This window comes from Vicugna pacos, chromosome 2 (assembly GCF_048564905.1).
Source record: "Vicugna pacos chromosome 2, VicPac4, whole genome shotgun sequence".
NCBI lineage: Eukaryota > Metazoa > Chordata > Mammalia > Artiodactyla > Camelidae > Vicugna > Vicugna pacos.
In genome coordinates, this window is record NC_132988.1 from 37,750,949 (window position 1) to 37,777,111 (window position 26,163).

Here is a 26,163-nt window from a genome sequence, read left to right on the forward strand (position 1 = left end):
AAGCCAGTGAAAATCAAAGAATGGCTACTCACAGACCAAAGGAATAGTCTGATCTCAGGTCAGTCCTTCTTCATGTGGTAACAACGGCAATTCCACTCACAGAAAACAGACTCCCAAATGTCAAAGGTTTAGTTTCATTAGAAAAATCATACACAAAATAAAAAATGTATTTATCAAGAATAATGGTATTATTTCATTCAGCAAATTCATTTAAAACATGAGTTACAATATAGAAAAATGACAGCATAAAGTCTTACACAACCAACTGATCTGAAAAACCAGTCCCTTAAAATGCAACTGCAGTTTCACTTCCCAAGCAGTCTTCTTAAGTTGAGGGTTTTTTGTGCCTGATTTTACATTAACTTTTCTCCATAATAAGTTTAAAGCTGAATGTCGTTTCCTCACCAAGTACTTTATTCCCCAAAATGTTTAAACCAAGTACCTGGTAACCAGGTGTCTCTGTTGTCTTTGATTATTTTATTTTGCTAAGGAATATGAAACTGCTATGAAAGTCAAGCCAAGGTCAAGTACACACCAAAGTTCTACCACTTGGGTATCTGCCCTCATTTGCTTCTTAGAAGTATGATTAAGAGTCATCCATACTTGCACAGCTGAGATTATGAGGAGCATTTTTTTCTCTTTTTTTAAGTCTGCCTACTAGGTTCTCTCTCTTCCTCTGTCCACCCCTGGGAGCTCCACCTCCCCGATCCAATTTAGATTTGGAAGGAGGTGATATCGTTCCAAGTCTCTCAATTTCTTCTGTAGTCAAATTACACGACTTCAAGAATTTTGAAAAAGAAAGAAAAAAGAAGTCTCTTTTTATTGCTTCATTAAGAAAACATTAAAACCCTAACAGAAATTTACCATCTGTTCCAACTCCATTTCTTCAAGGCTCCCAAACAGCTTCCCGCTTGCTGTGACAGCAGTGGCAGGATGCCCATTACCAACTACTGTCAGCACTAGCATGATACTCCAGATTGGGTCTTTTTTCACTGTTCACTTTCTTTCTAAAAAGCAAAAGCCTTTGTAATTAGATGAGCTCTATCAGAATAAATTCAGTCTCTGAAAGTGAAGGTATTCATGTTGTTCCATTCTGTTCAATTACATGCACATGACAAAAGACAGGATGACTCGTTTATCCTGGACAAAATTAGACAGTCACAACTTCAAAGGAGGTTGGCTAAAATATTCCTGCGGCTTAGAGAAACTAAAGCAAAGTGCAAGCTGAAATGGAGTTCTAAATGATGTCTCCCAGTTGAAATGCAAACTATAAAAAGAAGGTAAAGGGGCATTAATAGGATCAGTGTCCTAAAAAACTATCGAGGTGGAAAGCCACCTCTGTGTGCTCCTCCACGGCCCCCCCTGAAGCCACCTCTTTCTCCTCGGAAGTTGGATCGATTTCTTTCTCTCCCACGGCCAGCAGAAGTTCCACCTCTTCCTCCTCCTCTGGGAGCTCCACCTCCTCGATCAGATTTAGATTTGGGAGGAGGTGACTTTGGTCGAAGTCTCTCAATTTCTTCTGTACACCCAGTCAAGTAGGAATTCGGGGCACTGAAGTAGGATGCGTATGTTTCTGCATTGTAGTTGCTATTTGTAAGAGTTGGTCCCACTGTAAGCCAGCCTGAAATGGAGTGGAAAAAAAAGGTTACTTTTTTTTTTTCCAATTCTCTTATTCATCCATTAGGAGCTACTTCAAATTTCCAATGCATTCTTAAAGATGTTCCTATCACTCACCCAACACTGATCTTTTTTTTTTCCCAAAGAATGCATGGCATTTAATCACAGTCATAAAGATTTCATATGTATACATTTTGTTTCTCCTCCTAGACCGTAACTTTTGTACCATAACCCTCCTCACTGTCTCTGTCCATGTTTCACATTCTGTGAGAACAGTACTTAGGAAAAAAAAACATACACTACAGTAAGTTTGGGCTTAGTGAAAATTTAATAAATTTTATATCACCTTTCTACTTGTAGAAATGGTAACATAGTTTTCTGATTAAAATCCTGAAATTAACTGTTGCCTCTACTCTTCCCAACAACACTAACCCAGCTAACAGATCTTAGAAATTCAACCACAACCATGTTGCTCCTATTCATTCCTATCTGTCCATTTCTACTGCCGCCCTTAAATTTAGGTCTTCATTTTTCTACTTCACTAGTCCCCTACACATTTAACAGACATAAAAATACACTGTATTGCTCTCCCAACATCTCCTCCTTCCAAAAAAGGAAAGCCTAAAGCAAAGCTTAGTTCATAAATATGGAATCTAAGCTCTTTTATGAGGCTTGAGCTAGCTTTCCAATCACACTGCTCATTAATGCTTTTCATAACACTTTCACTTGAGTAAAATCAATGAATCACTTCAGTAACTGTTCCCATACTCATCTCTGCCTCTGTGCCTATTTTTTTTCCTATCCTGTCAACCTGTTAAAAAGTCCATCCTTCAACATCCACTTCAAATATACATCTTACGTAAAACGAAAATACTTTCTCTCTCAGGATTTCCAATACACATTGTATTTCTTTTGGTAAAAAGGTATTTCTGTCAACTACTTGCTAGACAATTTTGATTATATAGGAATGACTTCTGTCTGATTTAACTGTATCTGGAATGGGAGGAAATACAAATTAACCGTAATGCCTGATAGAGACATCATGCTTGGTGTTCCCTGAGTGTGGCGATTCTTGCTCACTGGAGCAGGAGGAGTAATACCTAAGAACTAGGTTTTTCATTTGAAAAATTAGGTTCACAATATTTCTACCCTATCATCATCAAGGTTATTTCTTAGACTATTAAGTCCATTATAAAATCCTATAAAATGTAAAATATTTTACTAAGATCACATTGTAGAATGTAGTAGCCATTTTTGTACAAAATTTTGCTCATTTAAAAAAGTCTTCAGTATCTAACAGTGCATAGATAAAAGATTTATAATATCTGAAGAAAAAAAAAACAGGTAAATCATACTGTATCTTTTATGTCTCATCTAGCAGATAACCTGCTAGGCAGAGAAGCACCTAATCAGTTGAAAGAGCACACTGCACACCTATGTGGTCTCACTGACAATTGAATCTTTGAGATTTTTACTTGCTCCCTTCTGATTTGTTTGGCATGTATGTGGTATGACACAACACACAAGCAAGGAATAAGAAAAAAAACTTAAAGATTTAATAAAAATAGTTAATACTGTTTCTTTCATGCTATATTGCCTCTTACATAAATACGACATGCACATCTTCATAGAATGAACTGTAAGGAACTCTGCCTCCCACCCACACGTTCTTTATTCCTAGTGTTTTATTACACTTTCTAAAGGCATTACTAAGAACCAAGTAAGTTTAAATTAGCCTAGCTTCAGCATATTTGACACACATAGCAATTTTTAAACCTTTCAAAGCAACAATATATAGTATTCCTATGGTATGTGTGATATCCCTTAGACTATCTCCTTAAGGAAGAAGTGTATTTGAGATTCAAACCAAATAAGTTAAGGCCTTTAGCAGACTTCTCTCAATTGCTCCTATTATTTATGTGGTTAATCTCCAACTACTTAATAATCTCCCCAAGCAGATATTCTTTCTTAGTTCTGTTTCACTATAGCTAATATTAGAATAATTTTTCTAAGAATAGGCAAAGATAAAGAATCAGATGGTAGTTTACAAGCAAAAAATAAAATCTGCACCTCCAAGACTTTGTTCAACTGGCATAGATACAGACAGAAGGATATCCTACATGAAAGAGATAATGTATAATCTGAAGTGGGTTAAGTGGCCACGGCTAAATGGATGGAGAAAACCCCCACTATATTTACAGTTATAGACTATTCGAGTTACAAATACAAATTGGCATCAAGAAAAATCTCTATTTTAGTTGCTGCTTATGCTTACACCTATACTTAACAATGATCTATTCTCTCTACTCAGGTTCTTCTACTCAAGCCTCTATAACAAAAAAAACTTTTGATTAAAATTATGCTATAAAGCCATTAAAATGATTACAACTAATTATTTTAAATGTAGAAATATATTTAACATAATATTGAGAAAAATACAAAATGACAACTACAGTTATGTAAAAATTTGTACACACAGGACTGGAAAGTATTATGTAAAAAAAAAGAAAATAATTCTTTGAAGTAGTGAGACTGAATCCTTTTTCCTCTTCAAAATTTTCATTAATATTATACTGACTTTTCACTTATTAAAAGATTATCATTTGTTTGATGTTTGCTTTTCCTCTTCAAATAGTTTTGCTTTTTCTTTAAAGTTTTCTACTTCATTTAAACAGCATTGCCACTGGAGATTGTTCCCAGATTCAGGAGCTATTTTTGCGTAGGACAGGTTAATGATGGAAGAGAAAAATCTGTTCATTTCCTCAAATGCTAGAACCATAATCTTGATATTCAGTATCTATGGACATCTACACTTTCTGAAAAACACACCCTTCCAGTTGAGTATCTAGTGATGTTAGTTTCTTTTAAGCCAGTGAAGAGGAAACATTTGCTTGCCATAAGCTCTGCTGACAAAATATTTTACTTTGATAAAAGAGTAAAATCATCCACAAAAATCCAAACAAGATGTTCATGTATATGTACAGCGGAAAGCTAAACAACCCAAAGCTCATTTTATAGCTGTATATGGTATGTATATAATAACTTACACATGAACTGTACATGTACTGAGAAAACTGGTTTAAAAAAATTAAGAAAACTATGAAGTTTAAACCACAGCATTCCCACCCCTTTAAAGAAAAAATCAATAAACTACTTTAAATTGGAATTTAATAATTCAAGGATTCATGCTGCAAGATAGCCACTGAAGGTACAATAAAAGAATACCTAACAGGCTAATAAAAAAGAAAAATTGAATAATATAAGAATAGTTAATCAATCCAAAAGAAACAAGAGAAAAAGGAACATAAAACAGTTGCTACCAATGTAAAGCAAAACAGTAAGATGGTAATTTATGCCCAAATACATCAGGAATTACGTTAAATATAGACTGACTAAACAACTCAATTGAAAAATAACAATAAACTGGATGAAAACCAACTATTTTTGTTCACAAGAGATACACCTTAAATGTATGGATATGGAAGATTATAAAGAGAAGGATGGAAATAATACACCATGCAAACACAAGCCAAAAGAAAGAGGAGTAGCTATAATAATGTCAGATGAAGTAGGATTTAAAGTAAGAAATACTGGATATAAATAAGGACATTTCATAATACTAAAGAGGGTTAATCTACAAGGAAGGCATAAAAATTCTACATTTTATAAACACCTAACAACAGAATCTTAAATAGCTATAAACATAAAACTGATAACTAAACAAAACCACAAACCCATAATCATAATAGATTATAACATACCTTTCTCACAAAGTAAAATAAATCATTAAAGACATGGCCAATACAAACAGCACACAATTAGTAAATATCACCTACCAACAACAAGAACAATATACATTCTTTTCAATTGGACTTGCAATATTTATCTAAATGGGTCAAAAACAAATCTCAACAAATTACAGATAATTAAAATCTTATGGTGCATGTTATTTGACCACAACATTAAACCAAGAAGCAATAACAGAATGGTAACTTACGCAAAACAATTCTGAATAACTGTCAGGAGGAAAAACATTTACTTTTAAATATAGCAAAGCCAAGCCTCACAAACATTTCCCATGCAAAATATTTCTTTATATAGAGAATATAGTTTTACTTTTCCTTTATCATTTTATACAATTTTATGAAATTCAAGACCACCAGTTCCTACAAGCAAAATATTTCCAAGTTACTGTGTTCATCAAAGCACACCTGAAAGAAACAGCTGATGGGGCTGGGGGGATGGGGAGAGGTAATTACATTATGTATACATAAGGCAACTTTAAGGATTACTTTTTTTTAGAATGAACATCAGAGTTTCTTCTAAATTCTTAGGTAATTTTAAGGTCAATTATTCTACTGCAACTTCTTCAACTTTTACTTTTTATGAAATGTAGATTAAAACAAATAAGATCCTGACTCCTTCCATCTTTAAACTGTTATTTCTAGCATGGTAATGCCAAACAGATCGATTTTATATATTGTGACTGAAGTAATGCAATGCTCTTAAAAGTTACTTTTATATTTTCTGAGAAATAAAAGAAATAAGATGTACTGTTATTTCAACAATGATTTATAAACAAAAGCTGTGCCCTCTGAAAGAAAATCCTAGTCCCATGTTTATTTTTTACTCATTTTTTTTCAAAATAGTAAATTCACATTATACTGATTAAGTTAAAAAAGAAAAGTTAAAATTCTGAAAAAAGCAACATCATGATACATGTAAGGAAACAAGCCAGGTACATTAGTTTCTAATAAAGCTGAGATCTGTATTTCACAAATGCATGGTTATTTTCTGCAGGATCATTTGGTTGGCAGACTTAGTCCTATCCAAAAAAGTCAGTAAGACATTTGGTCCATGCCACATGGTCCCAAAAATTTAGTCCTTGCCAAAACATTCATGAGAAAATTCGGTCCATGCCAAATGATTTTGGACAGGGCCAAATATCAAGGACCTTTTGGCATGGACTTTACAAACCAAAGACCTTATGGACTGAATGTCTTACAGATGTTGTAGACATGACCAAATGTCCTTTATACATTTCTTCATTCAACACCACATTTACTGAGTAACCTGAATGCTGGGTAGAAAGAAGAGAGTAAGACAATCTGCTTTCCATGAGACTGTATACTGAAGAGACTGACTATAAACATATAACCAAATGAATCTGTAATTCAGATAAAGATAAATGCTATGAAGAAAAAGAAAACAGATTAAAGGGAAAGAGAGTGGTGGGAAGAGGGGAGTGGAGTGGGAAGCTGCCTAATTCAGACAGGGTTGTAAGAAGTCAGTCAGGTATTTGAAAGGAGAGAGGACCATGGAAAAGGACTGACAAGAATGAGCTTGGCAGGTGTGAAGTACAGCAAGAAGAGGAATCAAACACATTAGATGAATTTTATACTACATAGCACTGTATGCTATTTCTTAACATCTTTATCCCACAGAACTATACTGTTTTCTTTCTTCCCCTTACCTGGTCGAATTGTACTATCTCTCCCAAATAGATGAAGGCGTCTTCTACCAAGACAAAAATGTTCAATTATATGAAAAATTTCTACAGGCTTCTCTATATTGCCAATTTCAGGTTCTTCTGTGATAATCAAGTCAATGTCAACATTAGCATGAATGAAGTCCCCGTCTGTGCTACGCTTAACGGTTCCTTTGATCCCCATGAGGCAGTGTTCCTAAACAACAGTAAGAGCAGATCAATGAATCTCTTTTCATTAACAGTAATAGTTCATAACATTTTACATTTCTGATGTTCCCAATTCAAAGACAATCCTCGTTTCTCTGAATCTTTGGGATATGGTTCTAAGGGCAAAAGTACAGTAAGAAAAATCTGGATCTCTGGATATGGGAAGATTGCCAGGGAAGCTAGGCAATAGAATATTAAACTTGGGGTCATCACATTTTAGAACTGAGTCAGTGACCATGGAATCTTCTTTCCATCTGCAACACTTGATAATAACTTGTTTTCAGCAGTTATGGAAACATGGCACTTGACTTTGGAATCTTCAGATGTTATACTGGGCCTCACATAATCCAAGATCAAAACTATCTACAAGATGTAAGCCTTTTCATATGGAGCACGGACTTAAAGGATGAATACAAACTTCTAAATACTCAACATAAGTAAATGTGAAAAGTCAGTTTCTCTCTTTTTTTTTTTTTGACCTCAATTCAATCTGGAATGGTGGGAGTATGGTTTAAATAAATGTAATCTCACCTGACTGCATGAATTTATAATAGTAAGGATGGCTTAGATTCCTTTCAAGAGAATTTCTAGTCTAAAAAGACCCTCCATCAGTGGGTCCCTGAAGAATGAAAGACTGGAGCACAAACTATTAAAGCCTGATAACTAGTCAGGCAGTCCTAAGAAGCAGAGGTTCTCAGCGGTGCTTGTTTAGGTTTTTAGGGTTCTTATGTAGGAAGAAGAAGCAAAGGGGAGAGAAGTATTTATCCAGCTGGCCAGCTATGAGTCCTGCTGCCATTTCTTTACTAGGCCTAGATAAAAGGAAAAAAATCCGGGGGTCAGAAGTACCAAAAGCCCACATTTGACTCAGTATTACAGCAGTTTAGGACACACAGGAATGCACACTGCCTTCTCCAGCACAGTATAGGTTGATCTAATTGAGTAAATAAAATATTTTAAAATTAACTTAGATGTATTACTTTGCTGCTCAATGCCATTTTTTGTACAAGTCTAGGAGAAGGATCTTTCCACTAAAATTAATTAAAAGTATACAGTCATTTGGAAAAGCTTAAGAGAAAATAATGAAAATAAAGAAAACAAAGCAGTAATGGCAATACCTTTGTTCTCTGGAAGACAGCCTTTGGATCTAAAGTCTTAGTCTTCCCTGGATTGTTTTTATTGGTTTTAATCCAACAAATATCTTCACATCTTCTATAACCCCACTTGCGTAAACACTAGAAATGAAAGAATTAAAAAAAAAATTCTTTGCTAAAAGAAATAAATAATACTTAAAATAACCAACCAGCATTAAAAACTTCCTAAAGATCTGAGCCACTAAATTTCAAGGTGTCACAGTAATTTTGTTTTAGTGCAGGAATAAAGAAAAACTAGTCTTTAAATATACAGCCATTATATAGACTTCGTATATATCTTTTGGATATTAATGTAATAGATATAGTTAATATCAAAACATAGAAAGGATTACATAATACTCCAATTATTTAATACTACCTTCCACTGTCATCAGTAGAAAGTGGGTTTTAAGGGATAAAACACTCAGCCTCTCTTTAATCAAAAGTAATTCAAAAGATAGTTTCCTTCCTGCCACCTCAATTTTCTATCCTCTGACAAAACTAAAAACTGTTGAAAATGCTCTAATCAATAACTCCTTTTCAAATGAGAGCCTTCTAAAATGTTATTTTTAATATATTTAATACTAAATCTCAAAAATTCAAAGACTTAAAATTGTTATGGATATTTCTTTATTGGGTAAATTTTACTTTCATCTTTACACAACCTAGACAATAGAGAGATCTGAACCTTAGTGTTGTAGAATCTGTCACATGTGAACATGTAACAAATACTAGCTAACTCATCACTCAGAGTGGCATCTTGAGGCCTGTCATATGTAGGTGTTGGCTAGCTGCTCGGAATGAAAACATGAGTAAGACATAGTCCTTATCCCTAGCTGATTCAAAAGCCAAGTAGAAGAAGTAAGCTAATGGTGGCACAATATTGTTGGTACTATGATCAAGTATAAATAAAGATATCATGCAGCATAAAACACACTTTTCAGGAATGCTCTTATTGTATAAGCTGAGATACACCTCAAGATGAAACTTAAGATTTTTATTTTAAAATCTCAAAAATCAAGATCAGTATCTCTTCCAGCTGCTAAATATCTGTTCTGTATTGAATGTTCATTAAAATCCAACATGTCCTAATCAATTTACTAAAAGCTTGTCAGTATTTCTCATGCTGAATTATTTTTGTAATCATTTTTGGCCAAAATCTACTTTCACCGATATAATAAACTGCTGCATAAACAAATAAGACAAATCCTAATCAATTTCAACCTAATTTGGGGACTAGGGGGTTGGGGCGAAAGCTCCAAGCCAGACGTTAAAGCTAAAAAAGGTAAATACGAATATACCTATAAAAACATAGAGGATGTTTCTCTCACTTCCTCGGCTTTTCTATTGCATCTTGGGGAGGTGCCAGCAATAAAACAGATACACAGTTGGAATAGTTCTAGTCTTACCATGGAGTTAATAAATGACAGAGGCAATGATGTTCTCCAACCTGCTATTTATATAAATACAAAGCAACTGCAGAATTTCAGGATTTGAGCACAAATATATCTCAATATAATCCTACTTAAATTCTTTATCTGTCAAATGGACACCTCCTAAAATTGCCAGGATTAAATGAGATCATTTATTGTATATCAAGTAATATGTCCTAAAAATGTAAAGTATTATCCAAAGACAAGTGAGGGAACTGAAATCCACAAGAGTAGTATCTCTTTACCCAAAGTTTCACTGTTGGACAACAGAACTGAGAGCAAAACTGAGGACTCCCAACACCTAGCCACAATGCTCCTATTAGTCTTGGATAAAAAAGTTTGTATTATTTTGTTTCCATTTAGAATCCAAAACACTCCATTCAAAAAAAAAAAAGTTCTGAAATACAATAAATACATGTACTTAAATTGAGATGTTGTAACTCCTCTCTTACTTTCATTCATTCATTCAAACTATGTGTTCCAGATACTGTGTTATTTGTCTTATCTGATTTGGCTTCCATCTGGAATGCAGGAGTTAATGCTATTCAGAAGCATACTTCTCAGATACTGATAATGAGCAGTAAATGACACTAAGCAGCTTGTTTTTGAGCTATAATTTAGTTTCAAATCTCTAAACTGTTCTCTTCCTGCAGTTATAATGAATCATATTTTGATTTAGTCATTCCTAACACTAGTTAACTAAGGGGTACTGCTGCCTCTTGCACATTCTTTTCTAAACATTTTTCTTCTTCTGAGTACTTTAGTACTATTCAAGAAACAAATGACAAAATAACATTAATCTTCAGACTTCTTATGCAACATATCGTGTTATATTTTTTTCTTATGAATTTAAAAATCCACCAAAAAACACCACCTTACCACTCTTCCAAGGTCCAACCCCTCCCCAGAACCACACCAGAGAAAAATAAATGACCGAGGTGCTGCAATCTCATCAATCTCTAACTTCATAATCTGTAAGAAACCAAGACAATATTGCATAAATATGCAATCATCTCAAATCTATTTTCCCATTCATCCTAAATCCAAAAGAACCAGCATTGAGATTTATCAAGACTTAGAGTAGATATGTTCTTTAAATGTACTCATTTTCACTAGGAAATACCATAGGAAATAAATCTTATCCTTAAAACTTGCTCTTCTGTTGTTTTCTTATTCTGTATTAGGACAACACACACACATGCACACATACACTATATACAACTTGATTTTATATGTAAAGAGGTAATGGGAAACCATATTTATAGAATTACGTAATTTTATAAGATACAGTTTAGAGCAGTCTGTTACTATTTACAGAAAAAGAAACTGAAATAAAAAGGGATTAAATTACCCCAAGGTTACAGCAAAATTAAAACATAACAAGTATTTGGGAAGGACTTGGTTTCCAGTAGAACAGTTCTAAAGAAAATAAATCAATTCACACATTTCATTATAATGACTGCTTTCAGTCTGAAATGTCAAAAAATCGAGATTACAATTTGTAATGTGTTGAGTGTATCACATTAAAAAAATCTTCAATACTTAAACCTCTAAATTTTGAGAATACTGTATACTTACAAATATGACTATGAAAGCAACCATTTTATATGGTATTCTTTTCCTTTCAGCTTTCTGTCAGTTAAGAAGTCCCAGAGACCATGGTTCAAGTAAATATTTATTAATTTTATTTATTAAGAAAATCTTAACTTCTACCTGAGTAAATGATCATAACCATATCATCTATAATTTATCTAAGTAAAAAAAAAAAATACTTGACAGTAATAATGGAAATGAATTACAAAAGGTATAAACTTATTCAGTTTTATACTTCTTACTCTTTAAGTCTTGATATCATCTCATCTAATATTCTCATAGGAATATGAATAATATGTAATACACACAGGCACACACATATATTCCTATATACATGTATACACGGTATTGCTAAAGGTAAGTGATGACACACGTCAGTGAAGAACATTAAGCAAGTTACTATCTTGACACCGCAGTTATAAATGCTAAATGTTGGTATTTTAAATAACTATCTCTATTCTTAACCAAAACACACTGACCACTACTGACTCTCTAATGTGAAAAAGAATACTTGTGCAACCCAAATGCCTTTCTTATTTATATTTTATTAATTATATCAGCTAACAACACTTTCTTTAGGATATTATCACATGAAGGTTAAAAGCTTAGGGCTCTGGGGCCAGACAAAACTTTTTTCTATGCTTGAAATTCCTTTATTTCAAAGACTCTATTACCTTGTCATATATAATTGAATCTCTTGCGTCTTCACTGACCAAACCTAACTACTAATCAAAGATATCAGATTAATTTTTTTCAATTTTCCTTTGACTAAACAGAGACTGTTTTTATATTATTAATCAGTTTTGATGAGTATACGGTGAAATAGACAATTCTTAAACATTCCTGGAAAGAATGTAAATTTGTGCAACCTATCTGGAAAACTCAGCAATAAATATCAACAGCATTACATCTTTAACCTTAAGTTATGGAGATACTATACACTGTACTTTTCCGAATTTCAACAATATACACAGATCACACTTATCAGAGGAGAGGAAAAACTTCTGTAAAGTAAAATAAAATAGAAATAAAAATGTAAATAAAAGTGCCAAAGGTATTGAACCTGCTAAGGGAAAGCTTCAAGGAAGAAAACCGTACGTATATCTTGAAAAGTAACATTAACAATAACAACCATTAACTCAGAAAGGAGGTGCAATATTCAAAGCAGCTTCCTATGAGACACCAGTCTCACAGTTTCAGTCCTTTCCCTACCTCTCTTGTGTTCAGTGGTCCCAATCACTCTCTCCTTGAAATGCTCTATTCCCTTGGCTTCCCTTACAGTCACACTCTTTGTTCTCCTCACTCATCTCTGACCTATTCTTTTTACAACTCTTTTATATGTGTATCTCACATGTAAGTTTCCTGAGGCTTTACTGTCAATCCACGTTGTATCTTAATTGAGACACTATCTCAAGACAAATTCATTTATTCTCATAGATTTAATGTGGTAATCCTCTAAAATCTGTATTTTGAGATGACCAGATCTGTCTGTCCTTTAAGTTTCATACTGCTGTTACAATCTATGCTTGAATGTCTCACATACACCTCAAAATCAACACATTCAGTATTACCTAATCCCTGTAACACTGCTCTTCTTCTTAAATTGACTCTCAGCTGATGAAAACTCACCCCACTTATCCCAAGACTCAATCCTTTGAGTCATCTTTAACTCCTACCCTCATCCGCTAGACCTCACCATAAATATCTACTAAACATTAGTAAATTTATCATCTCCTTCCTATTCTTACTACCATCACCCTAATTCAGGTTCCTTCATCTTCAAACAAGGCTACTGCAATAGCCTTCTAACTGCTCTCCCCTCTCCAGACTTCATTTTTTCTAGTCTATCCTCCTACACATACTAATCTGACCATTTCAAAACTGGTTAAAAACCTTCAAACTCCTTAATGCCTTTGGGATAAAAGTCCAACCCACTAAGACAGCAACTCAAGAGAGTCCCAATCTGTGTTCCAACATCATCAACTTACATACAGACCTCCCCCATCCATCTCTTTGCCTCCTCCATCCCTTCTGCTCTTGCTGTTCCTTCTGCTTGGAATCCCTATCCCACCCCTTCCTTCATCTGGCCAATTCAAACTAATATATTTATACTGTTCATGTGTCATTTCCTCTTTGTTTATGTCCCCCAGCTTCCTAGGCTTGGTCAGTTTTTTGCAAATCGTCTAATGCAGTCCTCTATTACTGAACTAACAAAATGATAACGCAATTACTTGTTTGGGTCAATGTTTATCCCATTAAACTGTGTGCTCCTTAAGGCCCAGTATATCATGTTTTTAGACTTATTTCTAGCTATACATCCAAGGACCCTGAGACTGGAATTGCCAGTCTACAGACTATTTATTCACTACTTGCTCAACTTTTGCCTCAAAAAGAAAAATGAGACTAAAGATGTTTTAATATTTGTTAATGTACCTTAGACTTTCAGCCATAATATATACTATAAATTTATATTTATGATTCCTAAATCATTAGATATTTATAATCTTATTTTCTGATCAGGTAATCATAAATTCATTTGAAAAATAAATAACTCATTACAATGTAGAAAGGTTCATCGTACATCATCCCAAGTCCAGCATTTTTCATTAGCAGTGATGCCAGTCTCTCTGTAATATTCTTCTAAAGGGGGTTCCAGAAGAATCACATCAAATTTGGGTGTTAGTTCTCTGATGTCAAAAGCTTCTATATCTGCTTGTAAGTACCTATTTGATTAAAGCATAAAAAGTAAGAGATTTTTCTAATACTTTACAGATACTACAGAGAAATTTTTAAAATATTTCCTAATCACTGTTTACAAAGTGAACATGAGCTAATTACTGAATACCTTTTTATGGAGGGGCATCTTTCTTCAGTACAGATGTAAACCATCTACCAATGCTCTTCCCTAGGAAATGGATCTAATCACACTACAAAGTAAAATCCTAGTCCCCCACGAACATCCAGAACATAAACTTCTCTCGGAAAATCCATATTGCGATGTAAATCTCTGAGCCCTTTTCTGTTATCATCTGAAGCTTCCAAGGACTATCACATTATTCTTCCTCAATTATTATTAAGTTAAACAACTAACTGTGAGTTTTCAATTCCTTTTAAAAAGAGCTTCTAAAGATGGACATAATTTTTTTTTTAGTTTGTTAGTAATATTATTTATATTAATCTTTTCCAGCTATTTAGTAAAAGTTACTACTAGCCTTTACTTAAAGATTATTTCCACATAGTATCTAAGTGTTTTAAACATAAATATAAAATACTTTAAATGTAAGAATATTTTTAAATAGGATGAATATTAGTCTGCTAATCTTTTTCCCCACAAACTCATACTTTTTGTGGTTCTTCTAATCATTAACAGTATACATTTTAGCAAACTGTTAAACATACAGAATGCTCAAAGCAAGCTAAATATGAAATAAACAATGTCTCCAATTTCAAAGATCTTATACACTTTTTTGAGGGAAATATTCTGTTTAGCAAAGGTTAAAATGAATTTTTGTATTCCAAAATATTAAGAAAAGTATCCCTGGATGCAAAGTTATAATTAATTTTCATTTTCTTCTTTTCCTTCACTAAGCTTTCTAAACATTTTTTCAATAAGTAACTTTTGAGAAGAAAAGTCATTTAAAAACATTTTAAGATAGTCAAGAATACAAGTAGTATGACTTTCCAAGAAAAAAATTTAAAGACACTTTAAGTAAATTAGCTAGAAAGTTGAAAAAAATTAAATGAGAACCCACTGTGTACTCAGCACTGGAGTTTCAAACTAATATAATTTTACTATACAGAAGAAAGTGTGTGTTAACCTTACAAAAGTGCTGAATTTTTTTTCAAACAAAGCTTGCAGGATAAAAAGACTGATATTCTAAGCCTGAGTTGGGAACAAACCCACTTACATAGGAGGTGTGTTAGATTTAGCTATTAACTCATCCTTCAGCCTGATGAGTTCCCTCAGTTTAGGGTATTCTTCAAATCTGTCAGCCAAACCTGAGGAGGAAAAACAGTAAATTCTAAATGTCAATATAACTGAATATCAGTGAATTTACAGGTGGTGAGCCCTCTCAGGAAAGCAAAACAATACACAACGACCTCACTATCCTCACATCCTTTTAAAAAAGTTAATTAAGGGTGTTTAAAAATAATTCATATATACACTTTATACCTAATGATCCTATCCCCATATGCAGGCAAACACCCAAATCACTCAGATGTTTTAAAGCCCAGATCAAGTCAATAAACAATTTAATTTCTCATATTTATTAAATAATCTGCTTATAGCACCAAGTTTAGCCATTCTGCTCTCAGGAAAAAAAAAATTTGTATCATGCTTTTTTTCCCCTTTTCTTTTTACTAAAAAATTTCTTTCTCCCAAAGAACCTAGTTATTGAATCAGACTTTTACTTAGTTTCTTAGACAGTTACCCAAAGCAAAAAAAAGCGAGGATTTCTTTTCTTTACTACTGATGATCTTAAATTAACTGATGATGCCTTAAGGACACAATCAATCCCAGAACAAATCAAGTTGAAAAGATAATGAATTCCTAATAGTAGATTACCAATCACTTCACTCACTCTGATTGCTTATCTAAAACTGTACTACCAATTCTAAGACAAGTTACTTTCTCTAAGAATATTTCCTATATCAATACTTACAGTTTTAAAGATCTCAGATCTTCACATTATTATAAACCAAAACCTCACATATATTTTCAAGCTGAGGACCTTGAAAAACATCCACAAGTTTCATAAAAGTTAAAAATAGGAGACTCACTATTCCCATATCCTAAAAAATACTTAAATCTTTGAGCCTCAGGAGAGATTTTAGATAAAACAGCATAATGCCTGTTTAAACAACTGTAGAGGTAAGTAGGGCTTTGAATATCAAGGATTCCTAAAAGTTCTTACTTGTTTTTTTTTCCCCTACAAGAAGCATATTCATAACAATATGAATTATGTAAATATTTTAAGTTAAAAACCAAAAGTACATATTAATCCCTCTAATGTTAAAGAGTAAAAAAGTGAAAGATTTTGTAAAGCTTCCTTAATTGGTGGCTATAGATCAAATTACAAGTAAAACAAGTTTGAAGATTTCATTATAGTCAGGTTTCAATCACAGCTGGGTCAGCTCTTAATCACCTACAAAACAGAAGGTACAACTTTTTCTCAATCTATAATATTTTCTTAAGTACATTTTCTTTGCCTTGGAGACAATGTCTCAAAAGCAGAAAGGTTGATAATGAAATTTGGTTATACAACTTATAACTTTAACAAAAAATAGCTTTATTTTTTGACAAACAAAAACTTATATATTAAACTTATACTTAATGTATACCATTTGATGAGTTTGAACATATGCATACATCTGTGAAAACATCACCACAATCAAGGTAAGACATTATCTGTCACCTCCAAAAGTTACTTTGTGTTCCTCTGGTTTTTGTGTGTGTGTAGTAAGAACACTTAAGATTAGACCTACCCTCTTAAAGTTTTTAAAGTCTTGTTGACCATAGTCAACAGTACTGCTAACTACTGGCAATTTGCTATACAGCAGATCTCTAGAATGAATTCATTTTGCATAAATGAAAACTTTATACCAATTGAACAACTCCCCATTTTCCTTTCCCTCCTGCCCCTGATTACCACTGCTCTATTCTCTGCTTCTATGAGTTTGACTATTTTAGGTATCATATATATTTATATACATGTACTATTTTAGGTATCTCTATGAGTGCATGCATATTTGTCATTCTGTGACTGGCCTATTTCATTTACCATTATCATAACCTTTTGTGCTACATCTAAATTTTGCCCATGAAAACATTAACATCAGTTTCTACACGTTGCTTACAAGGAAAAGATAAACTTGATTAACATCAAAATTAAAATTTTTGTGTTGCAAATGATAACATCAAGAAAGTGAAAAGACAACCCACAGAATGGGAAAAAAGACATGCAAATCATACATTTGATAAGGGACTTGTACGGCAAATACGTAAAGAATTCTTACAATGTAATAATAAAAAGACAAATTATCAATGAAAAAATAAGCAAAAGGATTAGACATTTCTCCAAAATAGGTATTTAAATGGAAAAATAAACATATGAAAAGATTCTTAATATCATTAGTCACTAGGGAAAAGCAGATCAAAACCACAGTGAAATACTACCTCATAGCCACTAGGATAGCTATAATCAAAAAGACAGATAGTAAGTGTCAAGGATGGGAAGGAACTGGAACCCTCACATACTGTTAGTAGGAATGTAAATGGTTCAGCTGTTTCAAAAAGCAGTTGGGCAGTTCCTCAACAAGAAACACAGAATTACCACATAACCCAGCAAATCCAATCCCAGGTATATACCCAAGAGAAATGAAAGTGTACAGCCACACAAAAATTTTACACAAATACTCATAGCAGCATAGTTTGCAACAGCTGAAAAGTGGAAACAACCCAAATGAATGGTTAAACAAAATGTGGCCTGTACACACAATGGAATATTATTTGGCAATAAAAAGGAAAGTACTGATATATGCTACAACAGCAATGGTCCTTGAAAATGTAAGTGGAGAAAAAACCCAGTCACAAAATATTGTATGATTCCAATTATATGAAATGTCTAGAATAGGCAAATTGATAGAGACAAGAGTCAATTAATGGTTATTTAAGGCTGGGGACAATTGTGGAAGAAGGAATGGGAACCGACTGCTAATGAGTTCTGGGTTTCTTTAGGGGAGATGAAAATGTTCTAAGAATGTGGAGAAAAGGGAACCTTTGTATACCATTGGTGGGAATATAAATCAGCACAACCACTGTGGAAAACAGTACCCAGGTTTCTCAAAAAACTAAAAATAGAACTACCATATGATCCAGCTATTCCACTCCTGGGTATATATTCCAAGAAAATGAAAACACTAAGTGGAAAAGATACATGCACCCCAATGTTCATAGCAGCATTATTTACAACAGCCAAGATAGGGAAGCAACCTAAGTGTCCACTGACAGATGAATGGATAAAAAAGATGTGATATGCACACACACACACACAAATACACACACACCCAATGAAATACTACTCAGCCATTAAAAAAATAGATTTTCCCATCTGCAACAACGTGAATGGACTTGGAGGGTATTATGCTTAGTGAAATAAGTCAGAAAGAGAAAAACAAATACTGTAAGTTACCACTTGTATGTGGAATCTAAAAAATAAAATCAAACTAGTGAATATAACAAAAAAAGAAATAAAACAAAAAAGAAATAGACTCACATATGTAGAGTACAAACTAGTGGTTACCAGTGGGGAGAGGAAAGGAGGGAGATATAAGATAGGGACAAGGGATTAACAGTTATAAACTTCTACATATAAAATAAGCTACAAGGATATATTGTATAGCACAGGAAGTATAGCCAATACTTTTTAATTATAAATGGAGTATAATCTTCAAAAATTGTGAATCAATATTTGTATACCTGAAACCTATAAAATACTGTAAATCAACCATATCTCAATTTTTTTTAAAAAGTTCTAAAATTAGATTGTGGTAATGGCTTAACAAACCTGGGAGTATACTTTTAAAAACTGAATTATATTCTTTAAATGGGTAAATTGTATGGTACATGAATTACCTCAATCAAGTTGTTTTTTTAAAATGCAGAGATAATGCCTTTGATGAGCTTTTTGGTAGACTGGGCACAGCTAAGGAAAGAATTTGAACTTGAGGATATCTCAATAGAAACCTCAAAAACTGAAAAGTAAAGAGAACAAAAATTGGAAAGAAAAATAAAGCCAGAATATCCAAGGACTGTGGGACAACTACAGCTACAAAAGGTATAATGTGTAATGGGAATATCAGAAGGAGGAAAAAGAGAAAGAGGAACAGAAGAATTATTTGAACAATGACTGAGAATTTCCCCAAATTAATGTCAGACATCACCAGATTCAGGAAGCTCAGAGAGTACCAAACAGGATAAATGCTAAAACAAAAAAACAAAAAACAAAAGCAAACAAAAAAACCTAACTATACCTAGACATATTTTCAAACTACAGAAAATCAAAGATAAAGAAAAAATTCTGAAAGAAACCAGAAAAAAAAAAATACTGTACCCATTGAGAAACAAAGATAATTATACCCAACTTCCTCAGAAACAAGAAAAGAGTTAAGTAAAATATTTACAGTTTTGAAAGAAATAAAACACCAACCTAGAATTCTGTATTTTGCAAAATTATCTTTCAAAAGTAAAGGAGAAATAAAGACTTTTGCAGACAAACAAAACTGGGGGAGTTTGTTGCCAGTAGACCCTCCTTGCAAGAAATGCTAAAAGAAATTTAGAAAAAAGGAAAATAATACAGGTCAGAAAATCAGAACTACATAAAGAATGGAAGAGTATGGTAGCAAGGAATAAGTGAAGATAAAATAAAAATGAGGGCGACTAACAGAACTAAAGTGAAAGAAAGAAGAGAAGGAAAAAAGTAATACCACTTGATGGAAAAATGCGTACTAGAAGTACTAAGAATGGAAAGTGGAAGCCAAGCCAGGAAAAAGTTTTGTTAGAAATAATCCAAAAAATGAATAAATTACATGCATATAATCAACAGCTAGCCATAGCATATTCCCAACAAATCTGACATACCTACATCCCTGATGAAATTCTGAGGTCTGTGTCCAGTGTCTACAAAATGTTGGCAGTAATCATTATGGGGATTTAAACTCTGTGTTCCCTAAAAAAAGGTCAAAATTAAATTAATAGCAATCACTCTGATGACAGATATACTAATTTTGTACTTTATTTTTTATTATGAGGGATACAAAATATAAGCTGATTGACAGATTTTAAAAAATTGAAATCATCATTACTAAAATGATGGTATTATTCTTCAGTATCTACAGATATTAATAAGGCATTATCTCATCCTAAATGACCAAGTATCAGAAGAGTATTTCATGAATAATTTTAAATGATCTTTATATTATAATAATGATTCCTGAATAACTGAAAAAAATCTTGAGAACAAGTAAGTGTTTAAAATCTTTTCAGGCATAGGGCTGAAGTGTAAAGATTTTTAGATTTGAAAATGATTTATTTACCTTAAGAAAAGTACTAGAATCTTTGTAAATCTCTTCTTCATATGGCAAATTCTCTTCTTCCTGCTGCATTTCTAATTCATCCTTGGAAAAGAAAGATTGAGGAAACATTTTATGTATAGGAGGAATATTTTATACATTATAATATCTTGAGTATTAAGACTCACATAAATGTTTTATTTCCCTCAGGTATAATAAATTTTTCAAATTACCATTAAAGTCAAACACTGAAGCTATTGCCTTCACATCATTAGCTCTAACTAGTTATGTTTACAATAAAATAAAATTTCCCTTTTCATTCTCATCAATAATTAGCTATAACTACTGTTTGTTGACTAAGTTATCTAAAATTATTTACCTCAGATATACTATAAATATTAGAATTTAGCCCAAATCAATTTGATTTCTACTAGATTGAACCATATAAAACTGCTATTTCTCAAAATATACTTAAAAAATGCTAAAATACCAGGAACTATATATGGTTTGACCTAATATAATCACAAGTATTTAAGTTACATATTAGCATATATCAAAATGTAACACATAAGATAGCATTTAAGAGATTAGGTAATTATATTGTTGAAATTCCTAGAGACTTAGTAAAACTATTCATTCCCTTCTCTATTAAATATAGTTGCACAACAATTAATTTGAAAACAATGGAAGCAGGTTTTTTGTCCTTAACTTTCTTTTCCACTAAATATTGCAATTACATGTTTAGGAGTTGTGTTTTTTCTTCGGCCTCTGTCAGAAATGGTTCTACACTTTATTTGAATTGTACTACCCCATATTGTTAATATGGAAAAATGCAACTCAAAAAAGAGTACTGTAGCCTCTTGAAATTTGATCCAATTATCCAAAGTTTCTGATACATCTACCTCCTCACTCTTATTTAAGAATGCTATTGCCTAGTACTTACTAGGCATTATGCTAAGCGCTTTATACATATACTTCTTGTGTTAAAATGAGGAAACTGATATAAATGTCTTTATTTACTTGATTCCATGTATGTCGCTGACAATCATTTTAGACACTCTAAAATTCAGCTTTTATCAGATTGTTTTCCTAAATAAGCATCTATGAATTGTAAGGATTTAGTTTTTCTTGACCATAAAACTGTCCCATTTTCTACTTGCCTTATATTCTTCCATTTTGTCTTCATCTGTCTCTCCTTCATCCTGATACTTACGTTTTGCACTTGGAGCAGAAGTATCATAGGAAGCCCTAAAAATTAAAACTGAAGTATCACACACAAATATGTACAAGATGAAGGGGGAGGGTACAGCTCAGTGATACAGCGCATGCTTAGCATGCACAAGGTCCTGGGTTCCATCTCCACTACCGTTAAAATAAGTAAGTAAATAAACCCAATCACCTCCTCCCAAAATAACAACAAAAAACGATCAAATATATACAAGATGTATAAATGCATGCATTAATAACAGGTTATAAAAAAGAATAAAGCAAATTTTTCCTGACTAAACAGTATCTAGTCACCCAGTTTATAAATCTTAAAGTATCACAACCTGATTAGTAATTCTGTACTTTATTTTTATGAGAAAGCAATCAAATGAAAAATAAGCTTTAATAAGGCATGTATGGCAAAAAGAAACTTCTACATTACATATCATTACATACATAATCTGTCTTGAGCAAAACTGATGTTCAAATTGATAACTACAATACCGAAAGATTCTAAATGCTTTAAGAACTATCAAACAAATAGCACTTTTAGGGTAAAGTATGTTTTTTTAATAGAGTTTTTTGAATAAAATTATTTATGGTTCATAAGCTAATTCTCAGTCTAACATTCCATTTTCTAACTATCTTATAAATGAGAATTTACTATTATTCACAAAATGAGTATTTCATAATTCATGAATTAACAATAAAAACCAGTTTCTGAAATCTTTATGTTGATGCTTGCCGTGACAACACAATTCATACTTAGGTTACTGTTTATTAAAACAATGATCTTTTCACAATATTAACATATCACTAAAAAAAAAAAGTTATTTGACTGACCTGCAAGTTTCTCTTGTTTCAGCAATTTCTCTCTGTTCATCTTTGCTATTTAACACAGCACCAATGCTGTCAGCACTTTCGGCTCCCAACTGAGAGAAGGCAAAAACCAAAAATTAGATCACAATGCAATGAAAAGCCTTTTCAGCCATGTATAGCAGCATTTAATCTATCAAGTATTAAAAAAAACAAAAAACAAAACACGTAACTACCTCAGCAGGCAAATGGATTAATTACCATGCAGGAAAACAGAAAACACCCTGGAACAAAATCATATTAATTAAGAATGATTTTAACAGCTGAAAATATTTTATGCCTTCAGTTATTCTGAAATGAAAACAATTTAGCCAATTCTCCACTTTTAAAGTAAATAATAAAACCGTAACTACCTCAGCAGGCAAATGAATTAATAACCTTGCAGGAAAACAGAAAACACCTTGGAACAAACTCATGTTAATTAAGAATGATTTTCACAGCTGAAAGTATTTTGGCCTTCAGTTATTTTGAAATTAAAGCAATTAATTTAGCCAATTCTCTATTTTTAACGTAAATAATAAAACTGTAACTACCTCAGCAGGTAAATGGATTAATTACCTTGCAGGAAAAACAGAGAACACCTTGGAACAAAGTCATGTTAATTAAGAATGATTTTAACAGCTGAAAGTGTTTTATGCTTTCAGTTATTTTGAAATTAAAAAGTTAACTTTAGCCAATCCACTACTGTTAAAGTAAATAATAAAACAATATAGCAGTAGTAGCAATAACAAAAAAAAAAAAGCAGCTAACATATAATGTTTACAGTGTGGCAGGTACTATGTTAAACACTTTGTATCCATCAGCTTACCTGCTGTACTTTATCCCATGCTATAACAAATACTACTATTCAGTTTTATTCAAGCCAAGTTTTTATATAATGGTTACTGGCACATAATAAACTTTATAAATACCTGAAAAATGGTCATGCAAATTCTGGTTGGCAGTTCATGAAATTTTGCAAAATACAACCAATGTAAACAAATCACTAGTTGGGATAAGCTTGGCTACACAGAGTGGGATCAATTCATGGAAACCACTGAAAGCCAAACCAAGTGTAGAATGCAATTTGTAGGCCATGAGGAACCACTTAATATTTTTAAGTACAAGAAGGGCATAAGGAAATCTGCATTAAATAGTCCCTTTAGCTCAAGAAAGGGGAGAAGGCATACTAAAATATTACAGCTGGAAGTCCCCAGCCTGGATCTTAAAATATTATCACTGCCTCTTTAGACTACCCACTTCATGACTCCTCTCAGGCTTCTCCAGTGATAAGTCTCTTCCAATATATCAACTGTTTGAAATTTTAACTCTTCCATAAAATTTTCCTGACCCCTATTTTCTTTAATTAGAAGACACCATCTACTTCTCACTGGTGAAATGCTTTCTAACCTTCTTCCCATGACTGACTCCACTCCCTTCAAAAAGTAGATAATAGACTTTCCATTGTGGTAGCACTAAATACATTATTTGAATAATTATGACAATTGGTATCATTTGAAAGCATACATGATTTTTTTGAAACAAGGCCACAAGTTAAATAAAAAGCAGGTGTAAATTGTTGGTGGTAGCAACAACTGCCACAATCATGGTCTGGGCCTATATACAGCATCTAGCATCTTCATCCAACAGTCAAAAGCAAACCAATCAAATCATACACATTGGGTTATGCTCTACTCTGATAGTTCATCCATCAACAAAAATTTACTAAAAGCTTACTTCGGGCAAGAAACGAGGTTAAGGCAGAAGATTAACCCAACAGGAATTAAATGCAAAGACTTAGCACGGAAACTGTTTATATCCTGTATAACAGTAAGTAATATACAGCCGTGAACTCAATAGTAAAAGGACAATGGAAGCTCAGAGGAAGAAGAGACTAAACCAGGGAGATCAGGATAGGTTTCATCATGAAGTTCTCAACTGAGCTGTGCCATAGAGGACAGAGGGAAATCAGAAAAGACAATTTTAAAAAATCACAAAGTATATATTGCACAAATCATGTTCTGGAGAGTAATAAACCAGTCTGTCTTGCTCATACACAGAAAAGTAAGTGAAAGAAAGGCTGAAATTAGCTGGTAAAATGGAAATCTGTCATTAATTATAGCAGACATCCTTACTTTTAGACATTACTCCAGAGAAAATATTGTAGACCTATTTCACAATGAAGCCACAATCTCAAGAATTAGGTGCTGACTATGAGGAAAGACAAGACACAAAACGACCATTTAGACAGTGAAAAGAAATTTAGGGGAGAGCAAGTCACTTTTACTTGTGTGAACTGCGGTAATTCACTCACAAAGGCCAAAGTTTTGTATCCCCCACCATTGAGCACCGTGCCAGACACTTGGTGGGCATTCTATTAAGGCTGCTGAAGACCAATCGTGGCGTTCGGTTTAGCACCACCACAATGACCTCGCCTCAAAATGGAAAACATCTGCGGCACCGCGGAAGTCGAGAATAAGAGAGTAGGTAGGCCCAGGGATTAAGGTCGCGGCACCAGAAAGGACTGCAGGTAAGGAGGAAACAAAGGGCCAGAGGAGGTAAGAGGACGCCACACACGCGGATTCACGATCCCTCCCGCGGCCGCGGACCTGCTGCGCGAGGAGCTGTCGCCGTAACTTCTGCCGCTCCCGGATCTCCTGCAAGCGGCTGTCCATGTCCCAACTCCTGTTTTCCACTACCCGGAAAACTTGGCAATTAGCGGACGAACCCCCACCCACTTTTTTTTCCCGAGTCTCCGGAACACGAGACTCTCCAGAAGCTTCAAATGCCGGGTACTCTATGTCCTTTCCTCAATAAATATTTCCGGCGCGGCCGGATTTGGCCCGACCGGCCCGGAAGTCCCGCCTCCTTCTGGGCGCCCGCGATTGACGCCACCTGGAAGGGGCCCAATGAGGGTCCAGCAACTCTGGCGTGGGCGGGGTCTTGGAAGGCGTGGGCGGTGCCCAGCCTGGGCTGTCAGAGCCGTTGCGGACGAGTCTCTGGTCTTCTCTTTTATCGTTTCATTGCGGAGACACCAGCTCCCTTGGCGTATCAGTACTGTTTCCAAGTTATGGGTCGTTTGGTTGATTTCCTGTTCCATTAATTCCCCAGTTGCCAGCAGAAAAATCGCCAGGTACCAGTTTTCTGCTGAAAGCACAAACCCTGACTACTTGAACCCTGGACTCTCATTTACTAGCTAAGCAGTCTTGGCTGGTTAATCACCTCCGTAAGCCTCGGTTTTCTCATTGGTAAAACGGGAGTTAATAAGAGTGCCTGCCTCACAGAATTGTGAAAACTGAAAGATTAAACAGAGCCAAACACACACCGCCATGGAGGTGTTTATTATTATTCAAATATTTTATTACTTATTTTACCCTTCAGTTAGGGAGCAACTGCATCTGCCCCTGCTCTTCTCCAGAACTCATTAGCCCTTGAAAATTTTCCTACTTTACTATAATGCGTTTTATGGATTCTTTTCCTAGAGAAATGAGTGGGTCGTAGTAAAATATGTCTTGGTTCATGTCGTAGAGGTTAGAGGCCAGAGGACCTCTTTTTGTGCTGA

General features: G+C 33.7%; 1 protein-coding gene across 2 annotated transcripts; it reads right to left on the bottom strand.

Annotated features, from left to right (window-relative positions):
• Nucleotides 1-120: 120 nt before the first annotated feature.
• On the bottom strand, nt 121-25,421 carry METTL14 (methyltransferase 14, N6-adenosine-methyltransferase non-catalytic subunit). Of its 2 annotated transcripts, none has more exons than XM_006213916.4 (11): nt 25,211-25,421; nt 22,590-22,678; nt 21,701-21,788; nt 20,565-20,645; nt 20,110-20,197; nt 15,377-15,467; nt 14,050-14,191; nt 10,755-10,847; nt 8,428-8,544; nt 7,091-7,301; nt 121-1,621 (listed from the first exon to the last, which is right to left on the bottom strand). In XM_006213916.4, the coding sequence occupies exons 1-11, from the start codon at nt 25,274-25,276 to the stop codon at nt 1,317-1,319; spliced, it is 1,371 nt and encodes a 456-aa protein (XP_006213978.2). In that variant the 5' UTR covers nt 25,277-25,421; the 3' UTR covers nt 121-1,316. The 2 variants fall into 2 exon arrangements, with proteins under 2 accessions (XP_006213978.2, XP_031547335.2); XM_031691475.2 differs by having other exon boundaries at nt 25,179-25,274.
• Nucleotides 25,422-26,163: the final 742 nt, after the last annotated feature.

Bases quoted from the DNA above. Each gene is read 5' to 3' on its own strand.
- METTL14 (XM_006213916.4), bottom strand. From the start codon at position 25,276: ATGGACAGCCGCTTGCAGGAGATCCGGGAGCGGCAGAAGTTACGGCGA. The intron at 22,679-25,210 runs GTCCGCGGCCGC...GCCTTCTCTCAG, and splicing joins GACAGCTCCTCGCGCAGCAG to TTGGGAGCCGAAAGTGCTGA. The intron at 20,646-21,700 runs GCAAGTAGAAAA...TTCTTTTCCAAG, and splicing joins ACAAAATGGAAGAATATAAG to GATGAATTAGAAATGCAGCA.